At 48.3% G+C, this 27,843-nt stretch overlaps 1 protein-coding gene and 1 pseudogene across 1 annotated transcript; both read right to left on the reverse strand.

Moving 5' to 3' along the window:
* Positions 1–3,002: 3,002 nt before the first annotated feature.
* Positions 3,003–17,446, reverse strand: LOC116968012 (annotated as a pseudogene).
* A 5,224-nt stretch (positions 17,447–22,670) lies between these two features.
* LOC116968095 (histone H4-like) lies at positions 22,671–23,423 on the reverse strand. Its single transcript, XM_033014724.1, has one exon. It carries the CDS (start codon positions 23,109–23,111, stop codon positions 22,800–22,802), a length of 312 nt encoding a protein of 103 aa, XP_032870615.1. The 5' UTR covers positions 23,112–23,423; the 3' UTR covers positions 22,671–22,799.
* Between the last annotated feature and the right edge of the window lie 4,420 nt (positions 23,424–27,843).

Here is a 27,843-nt window from a genome sequence, read left to right on the forward strand (position 1 = left end):
CCCCATGCCCCTCAAACTATGTGACCCCTGCTCTTCCCCGTCCAAACTACAGTCCTCATACCCCCCTACCCCCTGACCACCCACCACAACCACCATCAGACATCGCCTCGGCCTCAGTTCACTCACCTGCCTTCCTCCGGCCCCAACCCCCATCCCTGCCGTATGTTCACCATCCCCCATGACCTCCATCTCTCCGACACCAAACGGTCGGTCCTCAGCAGAGGCGTTAACTTTGTCCCCCTCCGTCCCCACCTCAATGAGTTCCGCGCCCACCATGACTTGGAGCTCTTCTACCATCGCCTCCGCCTCACAGCGTTCTTCCATGGGAAGGAGTCCTCGCCCCCTATTGATGATCCCTTTTCCCTTCACCAACGAACCCCCTCCTCCTGGACCCTCCCTCATTGCCATCTTCCGGCTTTAGACCATTTTATCCAAAACTGCCGGTGGGGCATCAACCACCTTAACTTCTCCACTTCCCTGTTTCACTCCAATCCCTCACCCCCTGAACGTACAGCTATCAACTCACTCCACAACCCAGACTGGGTGATCAAACCCGCCGACAAGGGAGGTGCCATGGTAGTCTGGCGCGTCGATCTCTACAAAGCTGAGGCCACGCGCCAACTCTCGGACACCTCCTCCTACTTACCCCTGGACCATGACCCCACAGACGAGCACCAGGCCACTATCTCTCGCAACATCACTGACTTCATCCACTCCGGCTCCCTGCCCCCCCCCCCCCCACCGAGCCCCCAACCTCATCGTTTCCCAGCCCCGCACGTCCCGATTTTACCTTCTCCCCAAAATCCACAAACCTGACTGTCCTGGTAGACCCATTGTCTCTGCCTATTCGTGCCCTACCAAACTTATTTCCACATACCTTGACTCCATCCTATGCCCACTGGTTAAATCCCTCCCTACCTATGTTCAAGACACCTCAGACACTCTCCGTCGCCTCCGGGCATTCCATTCTCTAGGCCCCCATCCCCTCATCTACACCATGGACGTCCAGTCACTCTACACCTCCATCCCCCATTAGGATGGTCTCAAAGCATGGGCCCCAGCTACGCCTGCCTCTTTGTCGGGTATGTCGAACAATCCTTGTTCGATGCGTATCAGGGCCCCATCCCCGACCTCTACCGTTACATTGATGATTGCTTTGCTGCAACCTCCTGCACCCACACACAACTGACTGACTTCATCCGCTTCACCACTAACTTCCATCCAGCACTCAAATACACCTGGACCATTTCCGACACTTCCCTACCATTTCTTGACCTCACTATCTCCATCGCTGGTGATGGACTTCTGACCGACATCCACTATAAACCCACTGATCCATGGCTATCTAGACTACTCTTCTTCCCAGGTACACAAAAATGCTGGAGAAACTCAGCGGGTGCAGCAGCATCTATGGAGCGAAGGAAATAGGTGACATTTCAGGCCGAAACCCTTCTTCAGACGGTCTGAAACGTCACCTATTTCCTTCGCTCCATAGATGCTGCTGCACCCGCTGAGTTTCTCCAGCATTTTTGTGTACCTTTGATTTTCCAGCATCTGCAGTTCCTTCTTGTACTCTTCTTCCCACCCTGCTTCCTGTAAGGACTCCATCCCCTACTCCCGATTCCTCCGTCTACGCCGCATTTGCTCCCAGGATGAGGTGTTTCACACCAAGTCATCGGAAATGTCCTCATTCTTCAAGGAACGGGGGTTCCCCTCCCCTACTATAGATGAGGCTCGCACCAGGGTCTCTTCCATACCCCGTAACACTGCTCCCTCTCCCCATCCCCCTCACTCGTAACAAGGGCAGAGTCCCCCTAGTCCTCACCTTTCACCCCACTAGCCGTCACATACAAAAATAGTCCTCCATCATTTTCGCCGCCTCCACTGTGACCACTGTAGCCACATCGTCCCATCTCCCCCCCCCCCCCGCTCCCTCCGCAACTCCCTGGTCAATTCTTCCCTCCCCTCCCGCACCACCCGAAGTCCACAGGCTGAGCAGGGCAGAGATTCATGCTGGCGGCCCTCGGCAAAAGGATCCCAGGGTTCCACGATTTTTAAATCAGCACAGCTCGAAGCTGGGAGCTCCTCAAACCACAGCTCCATGATGTTGAAGCAGTAACACCCCAGAGCTTCAAACGGCGATCCAGGTAAGGCATTGCCCGCTCCGCGGTGAATCCAATATGTATTTTTAAACCAACTGTTTAATGATAACATACTGTAGGATCTAAAAGTGTCACACTGTCATTGTCGGGTAGTCGTGGTCCTCTAGTCGTGGGGGTGGGGGATTGGGGGGGGATTGGGGGGGGGGGGGGGGCACAAGTGAAATAGCTTAGGGCCTCTCTTCATCTAAATGCGGCCCTGGCTGTGTATGTCTTTATCTCAGGTGTTCCTGCATCTGCAGGGATTTTTTCTCATCTTTAAATTGGAGCCTGAAGTTAGGGACTAAACGGAAGTGGAATTTCTCTGTACCAGTTTGGCTTTAGAAGAATGAGAGGTGATTTTAATGGCTTCTCTTGGTGTTTGCAGACTGATTTGGAGAGATGGAGATGGTGGTGATTGTATCCAAAGAGCTGGTCCTTGCTTCCAGGCAATGTAATGATCCGTGTCTTCACAGTGCAGTGTCGGCTGTTGTGAAGGTTTGTGCCCTTACAGTACAGCACAGCACTGGCCATTGTAAAGGTTTGTGTCCTTAGAGTACAGTGCTGTTCATGTCTCTGGTGGATTACAATGAATTAATAGAAAGATACAGTATAGAAATGGGCGTTCTCCCCACCGTACACCGTTATCATCAATCTGCCCAATATTTCTCCATTGCAACACCTTCTCATCCACTCCCTGCACACAATTTAAGGGACAATTAACAGAGGCCAATGACAACCAACAACCGAGCACGTTTTTGTGATGAGGGAGAAAGCCAGAGCACCCGGAGGAAACCCATGCCGTCACAAAGGGAACATGCCAACTTGATACAGACAGCAGGTGAGGTTGAGATCTATCTTGCGTCACTGGCACCACTTTGCTGCCCGTCCCTTGCGGGCCATCTGTATTGTGTTGTGTTCAATCTCTGTCCTTGTCTTTAAGAGCTGAATGTTGTACTGGTCAATATCTTCACTGGCCAGTGTTGTGCTCTGGCAGCTCAGTGTACTTGGAATACAGTGCCAGTGTTTGTGCAGAGTGAATCTTTATTACACAAACTGACCACGTTCATCCAAGACTTTAGAAGATTTACAAGTCTGCAGGTTATTTGCCTGAAGAACAAATGTCCAATTTCCTTCTGAAAGGCCTGACTGGTTGTTTCCAGCCCCTCTGCCAGCAGTGAGTTACAGATGTGAACCTCATTCAGAAAAACACAAGATAACAGGAGCAGGAGTTGGTCACCTGGCCCCTCAAGCCTGCCCCAACATGTATTGTGATCATGGCTGATTTGTCCCCGGATTCAACTCCTGTCTCAGTTCCACATTGCCCGTACTTTCCAGACCTTACAAAACTGTATCCCCCTCTGTAATTCTCTCCAGTGATCCAGCCTCGACATCTCCAGGGAGCCATATTCATCAGAAACCCCACCCTCAGAGGACTTGTTTCAACCCTCAGTTTTGAATGGCCACTCCCTGATCATGTAACCCTGACCGCACATTCCAATTTCTCGCACTGGTGGAAGCATCTCCACCAATGCTCTGTCACGACCCTGAAGGATCTTTTTTCTAAGTAAATTCACCCTTCATTTTCCTAATCTCAAAATTCTGACCTTGATTCTCTCACTCCTTGTTATAGAACAGCCCTCTCCTCCCAGGAAGTATCACTTTTAAATTGACCCTGCATCCCAGTGTAAACATTCTTCAGTACAGGGTGCAGAACTGTGTCCAGTACTCACCTGCACAACTGTAATACTCCCTATTTCTAAACTTCGACCCTCTTGCAGTAAATACCATTTCCCTCCCACACCACTTGCTGCACCTGCCCTATGCAATAAGTACACAAGAATACCTTGTTTCCTCTGTACTTTGTCCCCAGCCAAGATGCATCCTCATACTCTGCCCTCTCGTCCAGGTAATTAATATAGACAGTTAATAATTGAGGGCCCAGTCCAACAAAAATGGGTCAGCTAATGTTAAATTAAGTTATAACATGACTGACAAATGTTACAACATGTGACATGTATTGCCACTTTCAGGAAAGATTTGCCCCATGATTGCTCTGTTTATCGACTCTCCCTGAGGCCCTACCATTTAGTCTGACACTATTACACCTTCCAAATTGCATCAAGAGAGAATTCAAGAGAGTTTATTGTCATGTGTCCCTGATAGGACAATGTAATTCTTGCTTTGTTTTTGCACACCAGAACATAGTAGGCACGAATACAGAACAGATCAGTGTGTCCATTTAACATTGAATAAAAATATACACACATGAATAAATCTATATTATTAAAACTCTGATCTTGACCGCATTTGTCCCATTGTGCTGCGATTTCTGACAAAAAGCCGTGACCTACGGCCGTCATTTTTGGCCACCTCCCTCAGAGCCCCCCTCCGCCATACGGGTGCAGAGGATTTTTTCCCATTGATGACAAATCAGAGAAATATTAATGTTTTTTAAAAATCACCCTTGTCTCTGCTGTCCCTACTGGAGGGAGGGGGAGGGACTATAAAACCAGGAAGTGGTGTGACTCACTCTGTCTCTGCAAGATAGATGACGCCAAGCATAACGTCTGTCTGAGCTCTGAATAACACTGAACAAATGTCTACACAACTGAGTCCCCTTAATGTGGTTTGAAAATGAAAATGTGGTTTGTTTAAAGTGGGCGGCCCAGCGGCCTCTGCAGTCCGTCTGCCTTTTTATTATTTTTTGTCTTGTTTCAATGTAGTTTTTTTTTTTTTTGACGGGGTATGTGTGTGTGGGGGGCGGGGGGTGGGGAAACTTTTAAAATCTTTCCCCTGCACTGAGAACCCGACCTTTTCCTTGTCGGGTCTCCGTTGTCGTTGGGTCTGACCAATGTGGAGCGACCTCCAGCAGGAACGACCTAGGGCTCCAGTCGCGGAGCTGTGGACCTACTCACCATCGCAGAGCTGGCCGAGTTCGGAGAAGGAGGTGCGGTGGTGGCACGCTGCTGTGACCGGACCCCCAGAGATTCGGAGGCTTACTGCAGGTCTGGTGGACAGTAATACCGGGAGCCCACGAGTCCCTGCTGGGAGACCGCTTTTCGGGGCTTCCGCAATGGCGACTTCACCCGCCCGAGTTGAAAGGCACTACTTACTGCACATGGTGGCATGGGTGCTTTGGCTTGAAGTTAAAAGGCACTACTTACTGCAAATAGTGGCTTGGGAGCTTTGCCTTGAAGTTGAAAGGCACTACTTACTGCAAATGGTGGCGGGTGCTTTGGCTTGAAGTTGAAAGGCACTACTTACTGCAAATGGTGGCTTGGGTGCTTTGGCTTGAAATTGAAAGGCACTACTTACTGCAAATGGTGGCATGAGGTTGAAAGGCACTATTTACTGCAAATGGTGGTTTGGATGTTTTGGCTTGAATTTGAAAGGCACTACTTACTGCAAATGGTGGCTTGGGAGCTTTGGTTTGAAGTTGAAAGGCACTACTTACTGCAACTGGTGGCTAGGGAGCTTTGGCGTGAAGTTGAAAGGCACTGCAAATGGTGGCTTGGGTGATTTGGCTTCAAGTTGAAAAGCACTACTTACTGCAAATGGTGGCATGGAGTTGAAAGACACTACTTAAGGCAAATGGTGGCTTGGGTGATTTGGCTTGAAGTTGAAAGGCACTACTTACTGCAAATGGTGGCTTGGGTGCTTTGGCTTGAAGTTGAAAGGCACTATTTATTGCAAATGGTGGCTTGGGTGCTTTGGCTTGAAGTTGAAAGGCACTACTTACTGCAAATTGTGGCGTGGGTGCATTGGCTTGAAGTTGAAAGGCACTACTTACTGCAAAAGGTGGCATGCAGTTGAAAGGCACTACTTACTGCAAATGGTGGCATGAAGTTGAAAGGTACTCCTTACTGCAAATGGTGGCTTGGGTACTTTGGCTTGAAGTTGAAAGGCACTACTTACTGCACATGGTGGCTTGGGTGCTTTGGCTTGAAGTAGAAAGGCACCACTTACTGCAAATGGTGGCTTGGGTGCTTTGGCTTTAAGTTGAAAGGCACTACTTACTGCAAATGCTGGTACAATACAATACACTACAATTCAATTTATTGTCATTTGGACCCCTTGAGGTCCAAACGAAATGCCGTTTCTGCAGCCATACATTACAAACAAATAGACCCAAGACACAACATAATTTACATAAACATCCATCACATTGCTGTGATGGAAGGTCAAAAAAACTTATCTCTCCACTGCACTCCCCCCCCCCCCCCCCCCCCCCGATGTCAGAGTCAAAGTCAAAGCCCCCGGCGGGCGATGGCGATTGTCCCGCGGCCATTAAAGCGTGCGCTCGCAGAGTCCCGCGGCCATTCCAAGCCGCGCGGGGCGATGATGTAAGGCCCCGCTCCAGGAGCTCTTCAACCCCGCAACTCGGGCGGGAGAAGTCGCCGTTGCGGAAGCCCCGAAAAGCGGTCTCCCTCCAGGGACCCACGGGCTCCAGGTGTCACTGTCCGCCAAACCCGCAGTTGCAGCCTCCGAATCTCCGGAGGTCGGGCCGCAGCAGCGTCCACCACAGCACAGCTCCACCTGCTCCGGACTCGGCCAGCTCCGCGACGGTGAGGTGAGTAGTCGGCACCACAGCCCCCGGTCTTCCTGTTGGAGGCCGCTCCTCGTTGCAGCCCCAACGACAACGGAGACCCGACAAAGATAAGGTCGGGTCTCCCGTGCAGGGAGAGATTTAAAAGTTACCCCCTCCCCCCCACACCACCCCCACCCCCCCCCCCCACACACACATACCCCAACAAAAAATAACAAAAATGACATAAAAACATAGACATAAAATAATAAAAACGCAGACGGACTGCAGAGGCCGCTGCTGACGAAAGTCGCGCCGCCCACCGGAAGTGGTGTGGGTGCTTTGGCTGGAGGGAGTGGGAGGGACTATAAAACCAGGAAGTGGTGTGCCTCACTCAGTCTCTGCAAGACGGATGGAGACAAGTGTAAAGTCTCTCTGACCTCTGAATAACACTGAACAAATTTCTACACAACTGTGAGTCCCCTTAAAGTGTTTTAAAAATGAAAATATGGTTTGTTTGAAGTTAAAAGGCACTGCCTGCAAATGGTTGTTTGGGTGCTTTGGCTTGAAGTTGAAAGGCACTACTTACTGCAAATGGTGGCAAGAAGTTGAAAGGCACTACTTACTGCAAATGGTGGCTTGGGTGCTTTGGCTTGAAGTTGAAAGGCACTACTTACTGCAAATGGTGGCTTGGGTGCTTTGGCTTGAAGTTGAAAGTCACTACTTACTGAAAATGTTGTCTTGGGTGCTTTGCTTGAAGTTGAAAGGCACTTCTTACTGCAAATGGTGGCTTGGGTGCTTTGGCTTGAAGTTGAAAGGCATTACTTACTGCAAATGGTGGCATGAGGTTGAAAGGCACTACTTACTGCAAATGGTGGCGGGTGCTTTGGCTTGAAGTTGAACGGAACTACTTACTGCAAATGATGGATTGGGTGCTTTGGCTTTGGCTGGAGGGAGGGGGAGGGACTATAAAACCAGGAAGCGGTGTGCCACACACAGTCTCTGCAAGATGGATGAAGCCAAGCGCAACGTCTCTCTGACCTCTGAATAACACTGAACAAATGTCTACCACAACTGTATCCCCTTAATGTGTTTTGAAAATGAAAATATGGTTTGTTTGAAGTAAAAAGACACTGCCTGCAAATGGTTGTTTGGGTGCTTTGGCTCGAAGTTGAAAGGCATTACTTACTGCAAATATTGGCTTTGGTGCTTTGGCTTGAATTTGAAAGGCACTACTTACTGCAAATGGTGGCGTGGGTGCATTGGCTTGAAGTTGAAAGGCACTACTTACTGCAAATGATGGCATGAGTTGAAAGGCACTACTTACTTCAAATGGTGGCTTGGGTACTTTTGCTTGAAGTTAAAAGGCACTACTTACTGCAAATGGTGGCATGAGGTTTAAATGCACTAATTACTGCAAATTGTGGCTTGTGTGCTTTGGCTTGTGTGCTTTGGCTTGAAGTTGAAAGGCACTACTTACTGCAAATGGTGGCTTGAGTGCTTTGGCTTGAAGTTGAAAGGCACCACTTACTGCAAATGGTGGCGATGGTGCTTTGGCTTGAAGTTGAAAGGCACTACCTACTGCAAATGGTGGCATGGAGTTGAAAGGCACTACTTACTGCAAATGGTGGCTTGGGTGATTTGGCTTGAAGTTGAAAGACACTATTATTGCAAATGGTGGTTTGGTTGCTTTGACTTGAAGTTGAAAGGCACTACTTACTGCAAATGGTTGCACGAAGTTGAAAGGCACTACTTACTGCAAATGGTGGCTTGGGTGATTTGGCTTCAAGTTGAAAGGCACTACTTACTGCAAATGGTGGCTTGGGTGCTTTGGCTTGAAGTTGAAAGGCAGTACTTACTGCAAATGGTGGCGTGGGTGCATTGGATTGAAGTTGAAAGGCACTACCTACTGCAAATGGTGGCATGTGGTTGAAAGGCACTACTTACTGCAAATGGTGGCTTGGGTGATTTGGCTTGAAGTTGAAAGGCACCACTTACTGCAAATGGTGGCTTGGGTACTTTGGCTTGAAGTTGAAATGCACTACTTACTGCAAATGGTGGCTTGGGTGCTTTGGCTTGGAAGTTGAAAGGCCCTACTTACTGCAAATGGTGGCTTGGGTGCTTTGGCTTGAAGTTGGAAGGCACTTCTTACTGCAAATGGCGGCTTGGGTGCTTTGGCTTGAAGTTAAAAGGCACTACTGCAAATGCACTTACTACCTGTTTGCACTGTATATTGATTTTAGATAAAAACGCTACCACTTGCGGCTGTGATTTTTGGCCATCTTACTCAGTCCCCCACCCGCTGAGCAAGTGCAGAGAATTCTTCCCATCAATGAAAAATAAAAGTGTTATTAGTGTTTAATAAATGTTGAGAATCTCTCTCCTGTCAATCACGCCATGAAATCCACACCTTTTCCGGTGGGAGGGGGAGGGGTTATAAAACCCGGAGGTGTGGGTGTGGCTCAGTCTCTGCATGATGGGGGAGGGAGAGGTCACGACTTTGTCTGAGCTGTGAATCAACTGAACACACTAAATGTCTACTGAACTGTGAGTTTGGTGTTTTGTGTGGTTTTATGGAGGTTTCACCCGGGATGAAATGGTATGAAGCTGCATTTGAATTTGGTGGCCTTGCACCCTGCTTGAAGTGGAATGAAACTGCACTTGAATTTGGCGGCCTTGCATCCTGCTTGAAGTGGTATGAAACTGCACTGAATGTGGTGGCCTTGCACCCTGCTGAAAGTGGTATGAAACTGCACTTGAATTTGGTGGCCTTGGATCCAGCTTGAAGTGGTATGAAACTGCACTTGAATTCGGTGGCCTTGCACTCTGCTTGAAGTGGTTGGAAACTGCACATGAATTTGGTGGCCTTGCACTCTGCTAGAAGTGGTTGGAAACTGCACTTGAATTCGGTGGCCTTGCACCCCGCTTGAAGTGGTAGGAAACTGCGCTTGAATTCGTTGGCCTTGCACCCTGCTCATAGTGGTAAGAAATTGCACTTGAATTTAGTGGCCTTGCACCCTGCTTGAAATGGTAGGAACATGGATTTGAATTTGGTGGCCTTGCACCCTGCTTGAAATGGAATTTCAAGGAGTAGTCATGAGTCAACTGCCAGCCCACCAGCCGTGAGTGAGCTGCCAGCAGATCAGGCTTGAGGGACTGAGCTGCCACCCCAAGAACCCATACCAGCACTCCGGAAAGCCCCCCCACTGGCCACCAATATTGGAATTGGTGGAGATGTGGAATATTGCGTCGGGGGACCAGCCCTCCCGTGTGAACATGGGACCCAACGGGTCCCACTTATTCTAGTAAACTGATAAAGTGCAAATAAACAGATTATGGGCTATTAATGTTCAGAGTTTTGTCCGAGCAGAGTTTAATAGCCTGATGGCTGTGAGTAAGTAGCTATTCCTGAACCTGGATGTTGCAGTCTTCAGGCTCCTGTACCTTCTACTTGAAGGTAGTGGGGAGATGAGTGTATGGCCCGGATGATGTGGGTCCTCGATGATACTGCCAGCCTTTTTGAGGCAGCGACTTTTCGACGGAAGAGAGGTCTGAGCCGATGATGGACTGGGCAGTATTTACTTCTTTTTATACTCTTTTCTGCTCCAGGGTGCTCAAGTTTCCGAACCAAGCCACGATGCAACCAGTCAGCATGCTCTCTACTGTGCACCTATAGAAGTTAGAGAGAGTCCTCTTTCACATACCGACTCTCCGTAATCTTTTCAGGAAGTAGAGGCGTTGATGTGCTTTCACTATGATTGCATCAGTGTTCTCAGACCAGTAAAGATCTCCAGAGATATGCACGCCCAGGAATTTGAAGCTTGACCCTTTCCATCGACCCGTTGATATAAACGGGACAGTGGGTCCCCATCCTATCACTTCCAAAGTCCACAATCAGTTCCTTGGTTTTGTTGGTGTTGAGGGCCTGGAAATTGTACTGGCACCATTTGGTCAGTCGGTCGATCTCACTTCTGTACTCTGACTCATCCCCATCAGTGATACGTCCCACAACAGTGGTATCGTTAGCGAACATGATGATGGAGTTAGTGGCTACGCAGTCATGCGTATGGAGTGAGTACAGCAGGGGGCAAAGCACGCAGCCTTGAGGTGCTCCCGTGCTGATTGCTATTGAGGTTGACACGTTTTCACCAATACGCTGGAATGAGGAAGTCGAGGATCCAATTGCAGAGGGATGCGCAGAGACCCAGTTCTGCGAGTTTTGTAACCAGCTAGGAGGGGATGATTGTACTAAATGCGGAGCTAGTATCAATGAATAACTGCCTGACATATGAGTTTTTGATGTCCAAGTGGTCCAGAGCGGAGTGGAGAGCCAGCGAGATCGCATCCACCGTTGATCTGTTGTGGCGGTAAGCGAACTGCAGAGGGTCCAGGTTTCTGTCAAGGTAGGAGTTGATTTGCGCCATGATCAACCTCTCAAAGCACTTCATCACCACAGATGTTAGATAGTCATTGAAGCATGTTACCTTGCTCTTCTTGGGCATGAATATAATTGATGATATGACTGGTGGGCGGCGCGACTCTTGTCAGCAGCGGCCTCTGCAGTCCGTCTGTGTTTTTTATTTTTTGTCTCGTTTTTATGTAGTTTTTGTTATTTTTTTTTTGTTGGGGTATGTGTGGGGGGAGGAGGGGGTAATTTTAAAATCTTTCCCTGCACGGGAGACCCGACCTTTTCTTTGTCGGGTCTCCGTTGTCGTTGGGGCTGCAACGTGGAGCGGCCTCCAACAGGAATGACCTGGGGCTCCAGTTGTGGAGCTGCTGACTACTCACCTCACCGTTGCGGAGCTGGCCGAGTCCGAAGCAGGTGGAGCGGTGGTGGAGCGCTGCTTCCACCCGACCCCCGGATATTCGGAGGCTGCAACTGCGGGTCTGGCGGACGGCGGCGCCGGGAGCCCGCGGGTCCCTGCTGGGAGGCCGCTTTTCGGGGCTTCCGCAACGGCGACTTCTCCCGCCCGAGTTGCGGGGTTGAAGAGCATCTGGAGCGGGGCCTTACAGCACCGCCCCGCGCGGCTTGGAATGGCCGCGGGACTTTGCGAGCGCACGCCGGTGGCTCTAACAACAAGAACCGGTGTGCGACCTTGCATCACCCGGCGTGGCTTTAATGGCCGCGGGACAATCGCCATCGCCAGCCGGGGGCTTTGACTTTGACATGATGGGGGGGGGGAGAGTGCAGTGGAGAGATAAGTTTTTTTCCCTTCCATCACAGCGATGTGATGGATGTTTGTGTAAATTGTGTTGTGTCTCGGGTCTTTTTGTTTTTGTAATGTATGGCTGCAGAAACGTCATTTCGTTTGGACCTCAAGGGGTCCAAATGACAAATAAATTGTATTGTATTGATGCCCTTTTAAAGCAGGTGGGAACCTCAGACCTCAGAAGTGAGAGGTTGAACATCAGAGGTGTCAGGATTAAATTCCATCTGCTATTCCACTGCCTGACATTCCAGCGGATCTATATTCTGTTGTTGCCTTTGATAATCCTCACTCTCTACAAAACCACACATTCTCATATAATCTGTAAACATACGAATTATGCCGCCCACATTCACCTCCAAGTCTTTACATCATAAACATCAAGGGTCCCACACCATCTCTGTTAGCTGTCTCTCTGCCTAGCGCCTGATGGGACATCCTATGGGGGAGTGACCTTACTCTGTATCTCTCAGTCTCTGATCTCTTCTGTCGCCATCTCTCTACCTGACTGCAGGTTAAGCCTTCGGTCTTTGTGCCTGAGTCTCTGACTGGGACAGATGAAACCCGCATTAAATCCAATACACACGTGAGTTCATAACGAGTGGAATAAGGCCATTCGGCCCATCAAGTCTACTCTGCCATTCAATCATGACTGACCTCTCTATTCTCCTGCCTTCACTCCAAAACCCCTGACACCCTAACTAATAAAGAATCTGTCAATCTCCACCTTAAAAATATCCATTGACTTGGCCACCAGTCATCAGTGGTTATGAATTCCACATTCACCACTCTCTAACTAAAGGAATTCCTTCTCATCTCCCTTCTAAAGGTATGTCCTTTTTATTCTGAGGCTATGACCTCTTGTCCAAGACAAGTGGAAACATCCCCTCCATGTTCACTCTGTCCAGGCCATTCACTATTCTGTAAGTTTCAATGGGTGCCCCTCATCCTTCTATACTCACATGAACAAGGATTGAGTGAATTTTTGGGAACCAGACTGGGATCCAGATTATCCATGTCTGTCAGCTCTCACTGTTATTCCATGTGTGGTGACGGCTGTCCTGTTGTGGAACTGAGAACGTGCTTTTCAATCCGGCAGATTGTAGAGTCCCACAGGACCTGGCATGTGGTAAAAGCCCATCTGCCGTCCTTCCCCAGCCGGGCCTCGGTGTGACTTCATCGCAACCAGTGTTCCAATGACAGAAGCTATGTCTACCAAAGATCCGCCCTCAGATCTTTAATGTCTACGTCCAAGCGATGATTGTCAGCTACCGGCCGAGTTGTATTCGGCTCTGTGGAACTGGGTGGGCCCGGACCTGCTGGAAGTGTACAACCACATGCTTCTAGCCGGCAGCATGTCAGACTTCATGTGGAAGGGCAGCATCACCCTAATCAACAAGCAGAAGGGGGAGATGAAGGATATAAGGAATTGGAGACCCATTACATTGTTGAATGTAGATTACAAGATCCTGTCTAAGGCCATCACCAACTGGGTCAAGTCTGCTCTGGGATGGGTGATCCACCTGGACTAAACCTGTGCTGTACCTGGCAGGAAAATCTCAGACAGCCTAGCGCTGATGAGAGATACCATTACTTACGTGCAGGACAGACGGGTGGATGCCTGCCTAGCCAGCTTGGACCAGGAGAAGGCCTTCGACAGGATATCACACACGTACATGAGGGACGTGCTCACCAAAATGGGATCAAACTGCTCTACACCGATATCTGTAGTGCAGCGCAAATCAATGGGTGGGAATGAGACAGCTTCCCCGTCAGGTCTGGAGTCAGGCAGGGTTGCCCTCTCTCCCCTGTCTTGTCCGTCTGCTGTATTGAAACTGTTGCCGAGTCCATCAGCAAGAATGTGAGCATAAGAGGAGTGAGATTGCCAGTGGGGGCACTCAGGTCAAAATCTCCCTGTACATGGACGATGTCGCCATCTTCTGCTCGGATCCAGGGTCGGTCCGCAGATTGATCAACATCTGCGACCAGTTTGTGTCGGCCACGGGAGCCAGGGTGAACCGCAGGAAGAGCGAGGCCTTGCTCTTTGGCAACTGGCCCGACCGTTCTTCCGTCCCCTTCACCATCAAGCCTGACTTCTTGTAGGTGCTGGGGATCTGGTTCGAGGGGGGGGGGGGGGGGGGGGGGGGGGGCTGAGGCGTGTAACCAAGGTTGGGAAGAAGCTGGAGCTGTGGAGGCAACGCTCCCTCTCCATAACAGGAAAAATGGGGTCATCAGGTGTGAGGTGCTATTGGGGCTGCAGTACTTGGAGCAAGTGTGGCCTGTCCCTCCCTCCTGCACCACAGGGAGCACCCGGGCCGTCTTCCAGTTCATCTGGGGGTCGAGGATAGATCGGGTGCAACGGGCCACAATGCACAGTTCTGCAGACAATGGGGGTAAATGATGCCCAACATCGCCCTCACCCTGATGGCCACCTTCGTGTGTGGCTGCATCAGGCGGAGTGTAGAGCCAAGGCATGTGGACACCAAGTGTCATTACCTGCTGAGGTTCTACCTGTACCCGGTGTTGTGAAGGATGGGCCTGGCGCAGATGCCACGCAATGTGCCAGTCAGCTGGACATTGCCGCCCCATCTGTCATTTGTGGAAAAGTTCTTCCGGACCAACACCTTTGACCACAAGTCCATCGAGCAGTGGTCAGCACAGAACGTCCTGCAGGCACTGCAGGGAAAGGACTCCATGGATCCTGTGGCGTGGTTCCCAGAGCAGACTGCCCAGCTTGTCTGGCAAAATGCCCCATCGTCAGAACTCACCAACAAGCACCAAGACCTGGCTTAACTCGTGGTGAGGGGAGCCCACCCAGTCAGATCCTTCCTGCACTGTCGGAACCTCACTACCAGCGCACGCTGCCCTCGGGACGGCTGCTATGGGGAGGAGACGGTTGCAAACCTCTTCGCAGAATGTGGATTTGCAAAGAGAGTCTGGAGAAGTATGCAGGGATCCCTGGGACGCTTTAACCCGAAAAGCTCCGTCACAGAGGACTCTGTGATTTACGGACTGTTCCCAGTGACACATTCAGAGACTAATATCGAGTGCTGTTGGAAGGTCATCAACTCAGTGAAAGACACTCTTTGGTCAGCCCGAACATTGTTCACCACCCAGCAAAGCGAGATGTCCGTCAGGGAATGTTGCCGACTGGCCCGCTGCAGACTGCAGGAGTAAATGCTGAGGGATGCACTGAAGCTCGGTGCAGCCAACGGTCCCCGAAAATGTCGGATGATATTTTCGCACGGTTCATGTATTGTATGTTGTGAGGCAAATAAAACTTTACTCGTAATCTACTTAACTTTATTTAAGCTTTAAGCAACTTATTTCTTTACTACATCAACTCAGAAACGTCTGGCAAACATGGCTGATTCCACAGGCCTTTCCCGCCCAAAATACTTTGCACATGCGCACACTCCGGAAAAGTCCTGCATATGCGCACACTCTAGAAGAGCCCCGCACATGTGCCCACTTCATTCTCCCCTCCATTTTATAAGTTGAGACGGTCAGGAGGTTTAGTACGTCTTGATGACCGTCGCAGCACTGGAGCTTCAGGAGATAATGGTGTTTCAATAGCTGGGGGTAGATATATTGCTTGGTCATCAACTTCTCTCATATTGTTATTTAGATTTATAATTTTAGAATTTCTTTTAGAAATTTCCATAGGGGATGCTGGAAGTGTTGGAGGAAGTTCTCGATTAGTGTTATCATGATGTGACGGAGCTGATGGATGAAATTCTCGATTAGTGTTATAGAGAAGTGACGGAACTGATGGAGAAGACGGACATGGTACAAGGTAACGAAGTGAGACAGTTGACTGATGTCCATCTCGATACTTGATAGTTACATAAGAAAGGTTGTCCAGTCAGTTCAACTTCATCAACAAAAGGTTCATTCTTATTTGATCGGACATAACGACAAAGCAACACAGGCCCAGGGCTAGTAAACCATGATGGCAGAGAAGTACCACTAGAAGGACGCCGTTTGAAGTTAAAGAACCGCTCATGTGGAGTAGTATTGGTAGCAGTTGACAGTTGAGATATGATGGAGTGTAATGCATCTGGTAGAACACATTCCCAATGCTGATCTGGTATATCATTTGACTTTAAAGCCAGTTTCACTGCTTTCCAAATGATTCTGTTATACCTCTCAACCTGACCATTTCCAATAGGATGACATGGTGTTGTTTTACTTGTTGCAATTCCTCTATTAAAAAGGTAGTCTTTTAAATCATTTGACGTGAATGAGGTGCCCCTATCAGAATGTATGTAAATTGGAAATCCACAGAATGAAAACAGTTGATCTAAACATTTGATAAGCATAGAAGGTAGTGTAAGGTAACGTTTGGACAAGGAAAGCAAATGGAAACCTCGAATATTCGTCAACTAAGGTAAGTATATTAACATTTCGAGAGAAGGATGGTAAAGGCCCTTTGAAGTCAAAACTCAAACATTCCATAGGTTGAGTAGCTTTGATCAATCTTCCTTCTTCAGGATGGAAGAACCTTGGTTTTAATTCAGCACAGATTCTACATGAAGTACACATCATCTTCACATCTTCTGTAGAGAAAGGTAAATTTTTGGAACGAACATAGTGAAACAAACGAGTGACTCCAGGATGACACAGCCCATTGTGAAGATCAGTGAGTGCAGAAGAATTAACAGAGGCACAAAATGCTCGAGCTAATGAATCTGGAGCAATATTATCCTTACCAGGGCGGTATTCAATTGAATAACAATATGCAGATAATTCAATCCTCCATTCATGAATTTTACTGTTTTTAATCTCCGTTCGTTTCTGATTATCCAGCATGAAAGCTACTGAACGCTGATCTGTTATCAAAGTGAAGTGCTGGCGAGCAAGGAAATGACTCCATTTCCTCACTGCTTCAATAATTGCTGTAACTTCCTTTTCGACAGGTGGGTATTGCAATTCACTACCCTGGAGAGTACGAGACATGAAAGCCACTGGTCGTCCTCCTTGATTTAATGTTAGATTTTTAGAATGTACGACATCTAAAAACCGTTGTACATTTTCATCATGTTCAGCTTGGTCTTTTCCTGCAATAGTTATATTCTCAAGATAAGGGAAAGTATCTTTAAGGTTTTCCTGTTCAACAAGTTTGTCCATCTCTGAAAAACAGCCACGCTATTAGTTACACCAAAAGAAACTGCTGTAGTGATGTAATTTCCCATTTGCTTCAAACGCAGTGTATTTCTTCTCTGATTCCTTCAAAGGAATTCGGTAGTTAACACTTTATGTCGAAAGTAGAGAATATCTTATATATTTATTACCTGAATAAAGTCTATTTTGAAATTTTAAAAAAATGATTGACAGCAGCAGCTCTGCCGAACTCCGCCTCCCCGTCCTGTCACGTGTTACCGGACACGGGGCAGTGGGCGCGCTCTGTGATTGGTGGAAGCGAAGCACTGTGATTTGTCACTTCAAGGTCCAATCAAAGAGTTGATTGACACCATCCAATGACAACGTTCGCTTTCCCCAATCCCTCATTAGCATAGGGCAGTGTGCAGCCTATTTAGTCCGCGCTCGGGTTGAGTTCCCTACCAACCCATAGGCGGCTTGACCTAGTGTATGAAATTCTACTACTATTAAGCCAAGTAACAAGGAAGGGCAGTGACGTGACTTTGTTGTGGGTCCCAGCACATATTGGTGTGCTAGGAAATGAAAAAGTGGATAAATTTGCAAAAGAGGCCGTTAAAAAAGAGAACATAGAGGTAAACTTACAATTATCCAAATCTGAAGGAAAACACATTTTGTGGAAGAAAATAAATCAGGAATGGCAACAATACTGGGAACAGGAGACAAAGGGGAGACACCTCTATTCGCTACAAAACAGAGTGGGCATTACAGCAAGAAGAGGGGGGAACAGGAGAGAACAGGTAGTATTAGCAAAATTGAGGATAGGACACACTCACCTGAACAGCACATTAAAAATGTTGGGAAAACACCCTACTGGGCTGTGTGAGGAATGCCATCAGCCGGAAGCAGTTCAGCATGCTCTAGTTGCATGTAGAAGATATGAAACAGAAAGAAGAGTATTGATCAGTGAAATGAAGAAAATTGGAATGACAGATATATCAGAAAAGAACATTCTAGAGTATGGAGGGGAAGGAAAAGGAGTAAAGGTGTTGTTTAATTTCTTGAGGGCCTCTGGCCTTATAACAAGGATATAATGTAAAGACATGAGGACTGTGGAGTGAAGCCAGAAGGTGGCAGCAATGCAACATTGTGGATGCCGGCTGCCGTAAAACTCCAAAGAAGAAGAAGTAGAAGAAGAAGTTCCCTACCAAAGATCCGCTATAAGATGTTCAAACATAGAAACATAGAAACATAGAAATTAGGTGCAGGAGTAGGCCATTCGGCCCTTCGAGCCTGCACCGCCATTCAATATGATCATGGCTGATCATCCAACTCAGTATCCCGTACCTGCCTTCTCTCCATACCCTCTGATCCCCTTAGCCACAAGGGCCACATCTAACTCCCTCTTAAATATAGCCAATGAACTGGCCTCGACTACCCTCTGTGGCAGGGAGTTCCAGAGATTCACCACTCTCTGTGTGAAAAAAGTTCTTCTCATCTCGGTTTTAAAGGATTTCCCCCTTATCCTTAAGCTGTGACCCCTTGTCCTGGACTTCCCCAACATCGGGAGCAATCTTCCTGCATCTAGCCTGTCCAACCCCTTAAGAATTTTGTAAGTTTCTATAAGATCCCCTCTCAATCTCCTAAATTCTAGAGAGTATAAACCAAGTCTATCCAGTCTTTCTTCATAAGACAGTCCTGACATCCCAGGAATCAGTCTGGTGAACCTTCTCTGCACTCCCTCTATGGCAATAATGTCCTTCCTCAGATTTGGAGACCAAAACTGTACGCAATACTCCAGGTGTGGTCTCACCAAGACCATGTACAACTGCAGTAGAACCTCCCTGCTCCTATACTCTAATCCTTTTGCTATGAAAGCTAACATACCATTCGCTTTCTTCACTGCGTGCCGCACCTGCATGCCCACTTTCAATGACTGGTGTACCATGACACCCAGGTCTCGCTGCATCTCCCCTTTTCCTAGTCGGCCATCAAGAAGGAACTGCAGATGCTGGAAGATCGAAGGTACACAAAATTGCTGGAGAGACTCAGCGGGTGCAGCAGCATCTATGGAGCGAAGGAAATAGGCGACGTTTTGGGCCGAAACCCTTCTTCAGTCTGATGGGGGGGGGGGGGGGGGGGTGAAGGAAGGAAAAGAGGAGGAGCCCGAGGGCGGGCGGATGGGAGGGTGGGAGGAGACAGCTAGAGGGTTGAGGAAGGGGAGGAGACAGCAAGGACTAGCAAAATTGGGAGAATTCAATGTTAATGCCATCCGGACGCAAGATCCCCAGACGGAATATGAGGTGCTGTTCCTCCAATTTCCGCTGTTGCTCACTCTGGCAATGGAGGAGACCCAGGGCAGAGAGGTCGGATTGGGAATGGGAGGGGGAGTTGAAGTGCTGAGCCACCGGAAGTTCAGGTTGGTTATTGCGGACTGAGCGGAGGTGTTCGGCAAAACGATCGCCCAACCTCCGCTTAGTCTCCCCGATGTAAATTGGCTGACATCTAGAGCAGCGGATGCAGTAGATGAGGTTGGAGGAGATACAGGTGAACCTTTGTCGCACCTGGAACGACTGCTTGGGTCCTTGAATGGAGTCGAGGGGGGAGGTGAAGGGACAGGTGTTGTGATAGAGGTTGTGATGAAAGAAAAATAAGGGTTGAGTTTGGGAATTGTTTGTAGATTAGTTACCTTAAACTGGTGAATTCAATGTTCATACCATCAGGTTGTAGGCTGCCCAAGCAGAATATAAAGTACTGTTCCTCCAGTTTGTGTGTGGCCTCACTCTGGCAATAGAGGAGGTCCAGCAGAGAAAGGTCAATATGGGAATTGGAGGGGGAGGTAAAATGGTTAGCCACTGGGAAGTCCAGGCCTTGGTGGATTGAGTGCAAGTCTTCAGTGAAACGGTCACTGAGTCTACACCAGGTCTCGCCATACAGGAAGCCACAGCAGGAACACCAAATACAACAGAGGTGGTTAAAGGAGGCGCACATGAATCTTTGTCTCATGTTAAGGACAGCTGAGATCCTTGGGTAAATGTGAGGGAAGAGGTAAAGGCACAGGTGTTACATCTCCTGCGGTTGCAGAGGAAAGTAGCTGGGGAAGGGGTGGTTTGGGTGGGAAGGGATGACTGAAACAAGAAGTTGCAGAGGGTGTGGTCTGTTGAAGGTAGAAAGGGATAGAAACATAGAAATTAGGTGCAGGAATAGGCCATTCGGCCCTTCGAGCCTGCACCGCCATTCAATATGATCATGGCTGATCATCCAACTCAGTATCCTGTACCTGCCTTCTCTCCATACCCCCTGGTCCCTTTAGCCACAAGGGCCACATCTAACTCCCTCTTAAATATAGCCAATGAACTGGCCTCAACTACATTCTGTGGCAGATAATTCCGGAGATTCGCCACTCTCTGTGTGAAAAATGTTTTTCTCATCTCGGTCCTAAAAGATTTCCCCCTTATCCTTAAACTGTGACCCCTTGTTCAGGACTTCCCCAACATCGGGAACAACTTCCTGCATCTAGCCTGTCCAACCTCTTAAGAATGTTGTAAGTATTATGCATACATACAAGGAATTTGCCTTGGTGCTTTGCCCACGTATCAATACAATAGACAGTAGACAATTAAAAATATAACATAAAACATAATTTAGATGAGCCAATGGGGTCATAGAAATTGCAAGTAATTGCAAGACCCAGTTGGGTCTATGTTCAGGGGAAACCAGAGAGCCTCACGACCTTCCTGGAGGAGTATTGAGGTGTACGGGGCCTGGACATAGCTGAGGGTTTACAAGGAATGTTGATGAACAGACATTGGGGTCTGACATAGGATGCAGCCCTGTGGAATACACTGGTGAGGAAGGTATATGACGTGCTCACTCTCCTAGGTAAGGATATAGAATATAAACCAGAAAAAAACTGTTTTACTGCAGGGCCGACAGTTGTTTTTCGCGCCATTTTCTGTGCCTACTAGACTTTTGTTGTCGGTGAAAGCAGCGACTTCACAATGGAGGCGAAGAGCAAACAGCGGGCGCGGTTTTCTCGGGTCGTTTACACATCGTCGCTATGAGATTTACAACATAAACAGTCTACCCGAGACATTGGATCAGCGGCGTGAGATTCCGCTCAGTAATAGCGAGCGTGGGACGTTGCTAAATAAAGTCCCGCTGATAGCCCGGGCCGCCACTGTAATGATATAATGAACAGCTGGGTAGAGCATGTGAAGGATAAAACAACCCAGTGACCCAGACATTAATTCAGGACCACTCACGGTGTCTGTGGAAGGGCCGAATAATGACATGTGACGCGGGGGAAATGATCAATAAAGGAGTTTGTTCTTGGGGAGACGAGAACGCGTCACAAGGGGATTCACATGGTAACCGGGTCCGTCCGGGACACTGGAGCCCGTGGGGTCAGACTCCGCTCGGCAGCTGTGACTGCGGTGCCAGTTATGGTAAGAAAGGCCGGGACCATAATGTAAGAGGACAATGAACAGGAGGACACAGCTCTTTCCACAGCCGGGTTGGTGGCTCTTAAAAGAGCCTTTTGTTGTCCTTGGTTCGGAGTTTAAGCGCGCTCCCCGCGGATGCGGCGGGCCAGCTGGATGTCTTTGGGCATGATGGTGACTCGCTTGGCGTGGATGGCGCACAGGTTGGTGTCCTCAAAGAGCCCCACCAGGTAAGCCTCGCTGGCCTCCTGCAGGGCCATGACGGCCGAGCTCTGGAAGCGCAGGTCTGTCTTGAAGTCCTGAGCGATCTCACGCACCAGGCGCTGGAAGGGCAGTTTACGGATGAGCAGCTCGGTGGATTTCTGGTAGCGCCGGATCTCCCGCAAAGCCACGGTGCCGGGCCGGTAGCGGTGAGGCTTCTTCACTCCGCCCGTGGCTGGAGCGCTCTTCCGCGCCGCTTTGGTCGCCAGTTGTTTGCGAGGAGCTTTCCCTCCGGTCGATTTGCGCGCTGTCTGCTTGGTCCGGGCCATTGTGCTTCAACACTTATATTACAGCCTGAAATAGAGGCACTGGAATGACGGAGCCGTCTCTGGAGCCGACTTTTAAAGCCTTGGTGAAGGGCCGGCCCACAACGTGAGATTGGCTGTAGTACAGATGCAAACATGTCGTTCCCGCGCTGCGATTGGCAGCAGCTCAGTCAGCATCTGGCCGGCAGTATCAGGTCTGAGGCCGGCGGGGAAAATATTATTTGTGACCAATTACAGAGATTTGTGAGCGGCGGGCGGAGCTCAGACAACCAGTGAGGGCAGGCACACTGTCGTGTGGTTGGCTACTGGTTCAATTTCAAATTGCCCGCCAATTTAACAGCAAGCGGGAACCGAGGTAAATACTCCCTTGCAATTGTGAATGCAGCATTATTCTGTTCCTACCAACTTAATTTCCAATTAATTTAAATCACCTCCACAAACCACCAAGTCTGAATATGCGGTGCGAATTTACAGACCCGATTTGGAAACTGACGGTATTCAGTTCTACCTGAGACGAGATATACCACTGCTTGTCGGGAAAGTTTCGAGACGACCTTTGTGTTGCTGGATTTACAAAGCGTTAAATAGCAAAGGGGAAAACGGAGAGCCTTTATGATCTTTGGCCTGGAGAATAGTCTACCATAAGCCCCTCTTCAGAATATCTGCCTAACTGCACCTTTCTTCATCACAACCGCTGAAAGTAAGAATCAATCAAATGCAGGCGGCGATCGGGCAATAACTAAAAGTTCATTCAGTACATAATGTGATCATGCTCGCGGTCACTGCTCACTCAGTGAAATGGTGGGTGGCTCTTAAAAGAGCCTTTGTTTTATCGATTGGATAAAGGGAATAATTCTTCAACCGCCGAAGCCATAGAGTGTGCGGCCCTGGCGTTTCAGAGCGTACACCACATCCATGGCAGTGACCGTTTTACGCTTGGCGTGCTCGGTATAGGTGACCGCATCCCTGATCACATTCTCCAAGAAAACCTTCAGCACCCCACGGGTCTCCTCGTAGATGAGACCCGAGATTCGCTTGACACCGCCACGCCGAGCCATGCGGCGGATAGCTGGTTTGGTGATGCCTTGGATGTTATCGCGAAGTACTTTGCGATGCCGTTTTGCACCGCCTTTACCCAGTCCTTTGCCTCCTTTCCCTCTGCCAGACATGATGTTTCTACACTCAAGTCGCTGCACAATAAAAGGGCGAATGCTACTGTCTCCTTTTATACACAGCGCCCCGACCTGGTCGAGAAATGCAGAGAGAGAGGCGAGAAGGGGAGGAGACAGAGTCAGAGTGACAGACAGAGCAGAGAGCGGCTTCTCATCCCCAGCTCCTCCCCCGGTTTTCTGCAACCGCCAATTTTCAACGGTTTGCTGACAATACACCCAAGGCTCAGCGCCCCACAAACTTTCACAGGCACGGATTCCACATTAAAGAGCAATCAGTAATATTTCTGTCTAAATGCATTGACAATTAATGAGTCTCCTTCCCATTCATCTTCAGAGCCCGTTCCCTCTCCCCATATCACCCCTCCAACACAACCCTTGATTCAGGATCAGCTCTTTCCGGGGAGATGTGAGTGGCTCTGAGAAGAGCCGTTGGGTTTAGGTCTTTATAAGTTGATCTTTTTAATTCATTTTCTTGTCGTTTTCTTCGCGACTTTCGCCGCTGGTTTCGGCTTCGGCCCTTTTCTCGACGTCTTTGTTACTGGGGCCTTCTTGGGCGCCGCCTTCTTGGCCACTGATTTCTTAGCCGCCGGCCTCTTTGGTGTTAGTTTCTTGGCCCCAACTCTCTTAGCCGGTGGTTTCTTGTTTACAACTTTCTTGGCGGGAGATTTCTTGTTTACAGTTTTCTTGGACATTTTCTTTGCCGGTGGTTTCTTGGACGGGGTTTTTTTAGCGATCGGATTTTTGGTCTTCGGAACCTTGGACGCTGGTTTCTTGGCTTTCTTTGCCATTTTCACGGCGCCTTCTTTCGCAGCGGCCTTGAAGGAGCCCGAGGCACCCGTGCCCTTGGTCTGAACCAGGGAGCCGGTTTCCAATTTCCTCTTAATGGTCACCTTGATGAGCTTGTGGTACTTTTCAACATCGATACCGCAGGCGACCAGTCCCTTCGATACCGCCACCAGGGACATTCCTCGCCGTTCCTTGCAATCCGCAACAATCTTGTCGATCCGTTCCCCCAGCTTGGGACCGGCGGTCTTTTTCCGGGCGGCCGCCGCCTTCTTCTTGGGAGCCTTGGTTTGGGCGGGCGGAGGAGCCGCTTCGGCGGCTGCGGTCTCGCTCATATCAGCAACTCTGCACAAGTTATCTCTCACAGTCAGGACTGGGTGAGAAATGAAACGAGAGGCGGCGGCACAGAGCAACTTAAAGGCAGAGAGCGGACGGGGCGGAAACATCCTGTTGTCAGCTCCCGGCGCCACTGTGTTTCTCTCTCCTCAAAAAGTCTCAGATTCTCATGAAAATCGGACACCTTTGTGTCCCAGACCGCCCCTAGTCTATCCTTGAGGCCGGAAGGTTTGCTTTGGAAAAGGTTTGACCCGAATTCAATGCAGCACGTTCCATTTAAACTGGTTTCATTGCTGCGCTGAGCGTGTTCTCTGCCCCGATCGCTGACATACTCGCTACTTTTCGACTGAAATGTTAAAACTAACTAACACGTTGCGGTTCTTTCGCACCTCACGATTGAGATCACTGGCGGGGCGAACTTGTGACAGGGAAACATTTTCATTTTCCAACGGGGTGGCTGGGAAATCCGGCGATATGATGGCACCCACAAACACAGTGACACCGGTCTAAATCGCGATTCCCTTTAACATGCAGAAACGAGGAACTGCAGCTGCTGGTTTACAAAAATAGACACCATGTACTGGAATAACTCAACGACTCAGACAGCATCCATGTATAAATCCAAGCCAAAATAGAGGCAGAATAGAACCAACATTTAGCAGAGGATTCATGCATTGCAAAGGCCTTTTTGGCCAAGTCTGTATTTCAGTATAAGAACCCACAAGCTGTTGGCTGGTGTCAGGAAGTTTAGGTCCCAGATCAGTGTTTCAGATAAGACATGTATAAGTATCTCTTCAATTGTCAATATGTATGAGATTCTTGCAGAGGACCTCCAACGTATTGTAAATGCATGAGTTTGATTGGATTGCTGCAAAAGATATGTAAATAATGTTGCAAGACAGTTCCCCTGCTGTTTGTTGAATGGCCGAAGTGTTAAGCCCGAGCAGAATTGTTTTGAGTTCCAGGGTAAATGATGTATTATTCAGGGGACTAAGTAAGTTTATTGGCCAGGTATTCACATACAAGGAATTTGCCTAGGTGCTCCGCCCACAAGTAACAACATGACATACAGTGACAGTTACGAATGACTCAGAAAACACTAAACATTAATAGTAATAAAACACCAAATGATAAAACATTTCTGCAAGAAACATTGTTTTAGATATACTGTAATTGGTTGGCAGAACTGTCAAAAATGTATTGATGTAATTAATATGATTGATTGGACTGTAAAGAGACCAACGCTATGTAGTTCGGCCTCTTAAGGTTCATGGACCTATAAAAGGTAACCTCATTTTAGATCGGTGTCGATCTTCTGGAGGGGCGCTTAGGACTGCGTGACCTTTTGGTGTGTGTCTGCTTGCATGAGGCTGAAGGGCTTGGCCAGGTAGAGACAAGGATCGAACCTGCGGTGATTTATGTATCGTATAGGGGAATTTGCTGTTCATTCTAAAAATAAAGTTCAGTTGGTCCAGTGCCTGAGTCAATGTTTTTTACTGAACAAGACTAATGGGGGTAAGCTGGAGAAGAGTGTATTTACAAATAGCAACATAGAAAATAGGTGCAGGAGTTGGGCTTTGGGCCCTTCGAGCCATTCAATATGATCATGGCTGATCATCCAAATCGGTATCCTGTACATACCTTCTCTCCATACCCCCTGATCCCTTTAGCCACAAGGGCCACATCTAACTCCCTCTTAAATATTGTTTTGTATTGTATTCAATTTATTGTCATTATCTCATAAGAGACAACGAAATGGATTTTCCTTACAGTCAAGTAACATTAAAAAATAAATAATATATAAATACATTTTTTTTTTTTTAAAGCACAAACACAGAGGTCCATGACACAACATAACCCCACAGCGGCACCAAAGTGGGGGAAGGTACCATAGTCCATCCAGCCTCCCCGCCGATCTTCCCAGATGTTCACCCGTGGTCGGGTTTCCCGAGCACCCGCAGTCGCCGCCACGGGCGGCCCGATGCTCAGGCCCTCTCGCCGGGAACGATGGAACGCCGACGGAGAACATCCTCAGCGGCCCAGACCTCCAGATCTGTCACCACGCACCGGAGTCCGCGGCTCCCGAAGTCCACAGGCCGAGCCGGGCGGAGTCGCAGGACTCCGCGATGTTGATCAGCGCTGCCCGCGTTGGGAGCTCCGTGAACCACAGCTCCGCGATGTTGGTGCAGCAGGCCCAGCACACCTGGGCTCCAAACGGCGATCCCCTGTAAGGCATCGCCCGCCCCGCGATGTATCAAAAAATGAGGGGGGGGGGGGGCGAGGACGCGACTCGAATAGTTGTCGCATCCTCTCCAGGAAGCGACTGAAGGACGGTATCTCACTTGCCGTATCCTCTTCCCCCACATAAAGTAGGTATGTTGCTTCTTCAGTCTGAAGAAGGATTTCGGCCCGAAACGTCGCCTATTTCCTTCGCTCCATAGATGCTGCTGCACCCACTGAGTTTCTCCAGCATTTTTGTGTACCTTCGATCTTCCAGCATCTGCAGTTCCTTCTTGAACAACATGTTGCAAAGCGTACCTGAAGCGTCGCTGAAAATCTGTCACTGCGGGTGTGCGCGATTTTGGCGCCGTTTAGAGGGGGGCGGGTTTAAAACGCGATTTTCCCGAGGCTGTTCAAATCGAGGATGTTCAGCCTAGTTAATTATTAATGAAAAATCGCTGGATGATTCCGTCACTTTAGCTATTATTACTTTTAAGGGCTTTATCTAATTGTTATAGTAGTTTAAAAATTAACCTCTAAACCCGCGACCGCCGGCAAGCGGCCGGATCTCATACAGGGGACAATAGAAGGTAGGCTGTTTATTTTTACATTAAAAAGGGCTTCTTAAGATCCCTTTATACAAAGTTTAATGTTGCGAGTAGCTAATTTGGGCCCATTATATCCCGCAGTATTTTTCTGGGCATTTGAGTGCACAAATCTACCGCAATGTGAACGTTCTAAACCAGCGCGTTCACAGTATCCCACTAGAAAGCTGATTTAAATGGACTTTAATTTACAGCAATTGAACACTAAATTCCTTCCATTTGGCCTATAAATTAATGTAAATGAGATTTAAAAATCATGTTTTATTGTGAATTATTTGTGAATATTATTTGGACACTTAGGCTATTTAAAAATGTTAATCATTTATTAAGAAATGGATAGATGTTTAGATCTAGTAATTGAAGTTTGAAATTAGCTACAATTGGGTAACTAACTAATTATATGCTTTAATTTCAGGTCATCCAAGTAAGATTATTTTATATTTGTTTCAGAATGCTTCAATCTATGATAACTGAAAATTTCATTCAGTTCTCTTAATTTTTAAGAAAGTTATGGGCTTTTGACTGTCCACGAACACAGCTTTTTTGTTATGTCCATAGAAAATCAATAGGGAACAAGATGCTAATTTCCGAGTATGAAAATGGCCATAACTTTTTAAATATTTGAGATATGAAAGTGAATTAGGTGTCAAATTAAACTTCTTTTTATGCTTTATCTGATGGGATAAATTGCAGACTTGATTTTTAAAATCTCAAAATGTTATAACGTTGCTACATAAAGACATTAGAAAACCCACAAAAAACGCACTTCAAACATAACAAAAAAA

The sequence above is a fragment of the Amblyraja radiata genome, chromosome 43 (genome assembly GCF_010909765.2).
Source record: "Amblyraja radiata isolate CabotCenter1 chromosome 43, sAmbRad1.1.pri, whole genome shotgun sequence".
Lineage (NCBI taxonomy): Eukaryota > Metazoa > Chordata > Chondrichthyes > Rajiformes > Rajidae > Amblyraja > Amblyraja radiata.

What these genes read in the sequence shown, in the direction of transcription:
- LOC116968095 (XM_033014724.1), bottom strand. Translation starts at nt 23,111, where the DNA reads ATGTCTGGCAGAGGGAAAGGAGGCAAAGGACTGGGTAAAGGCGGTGCA.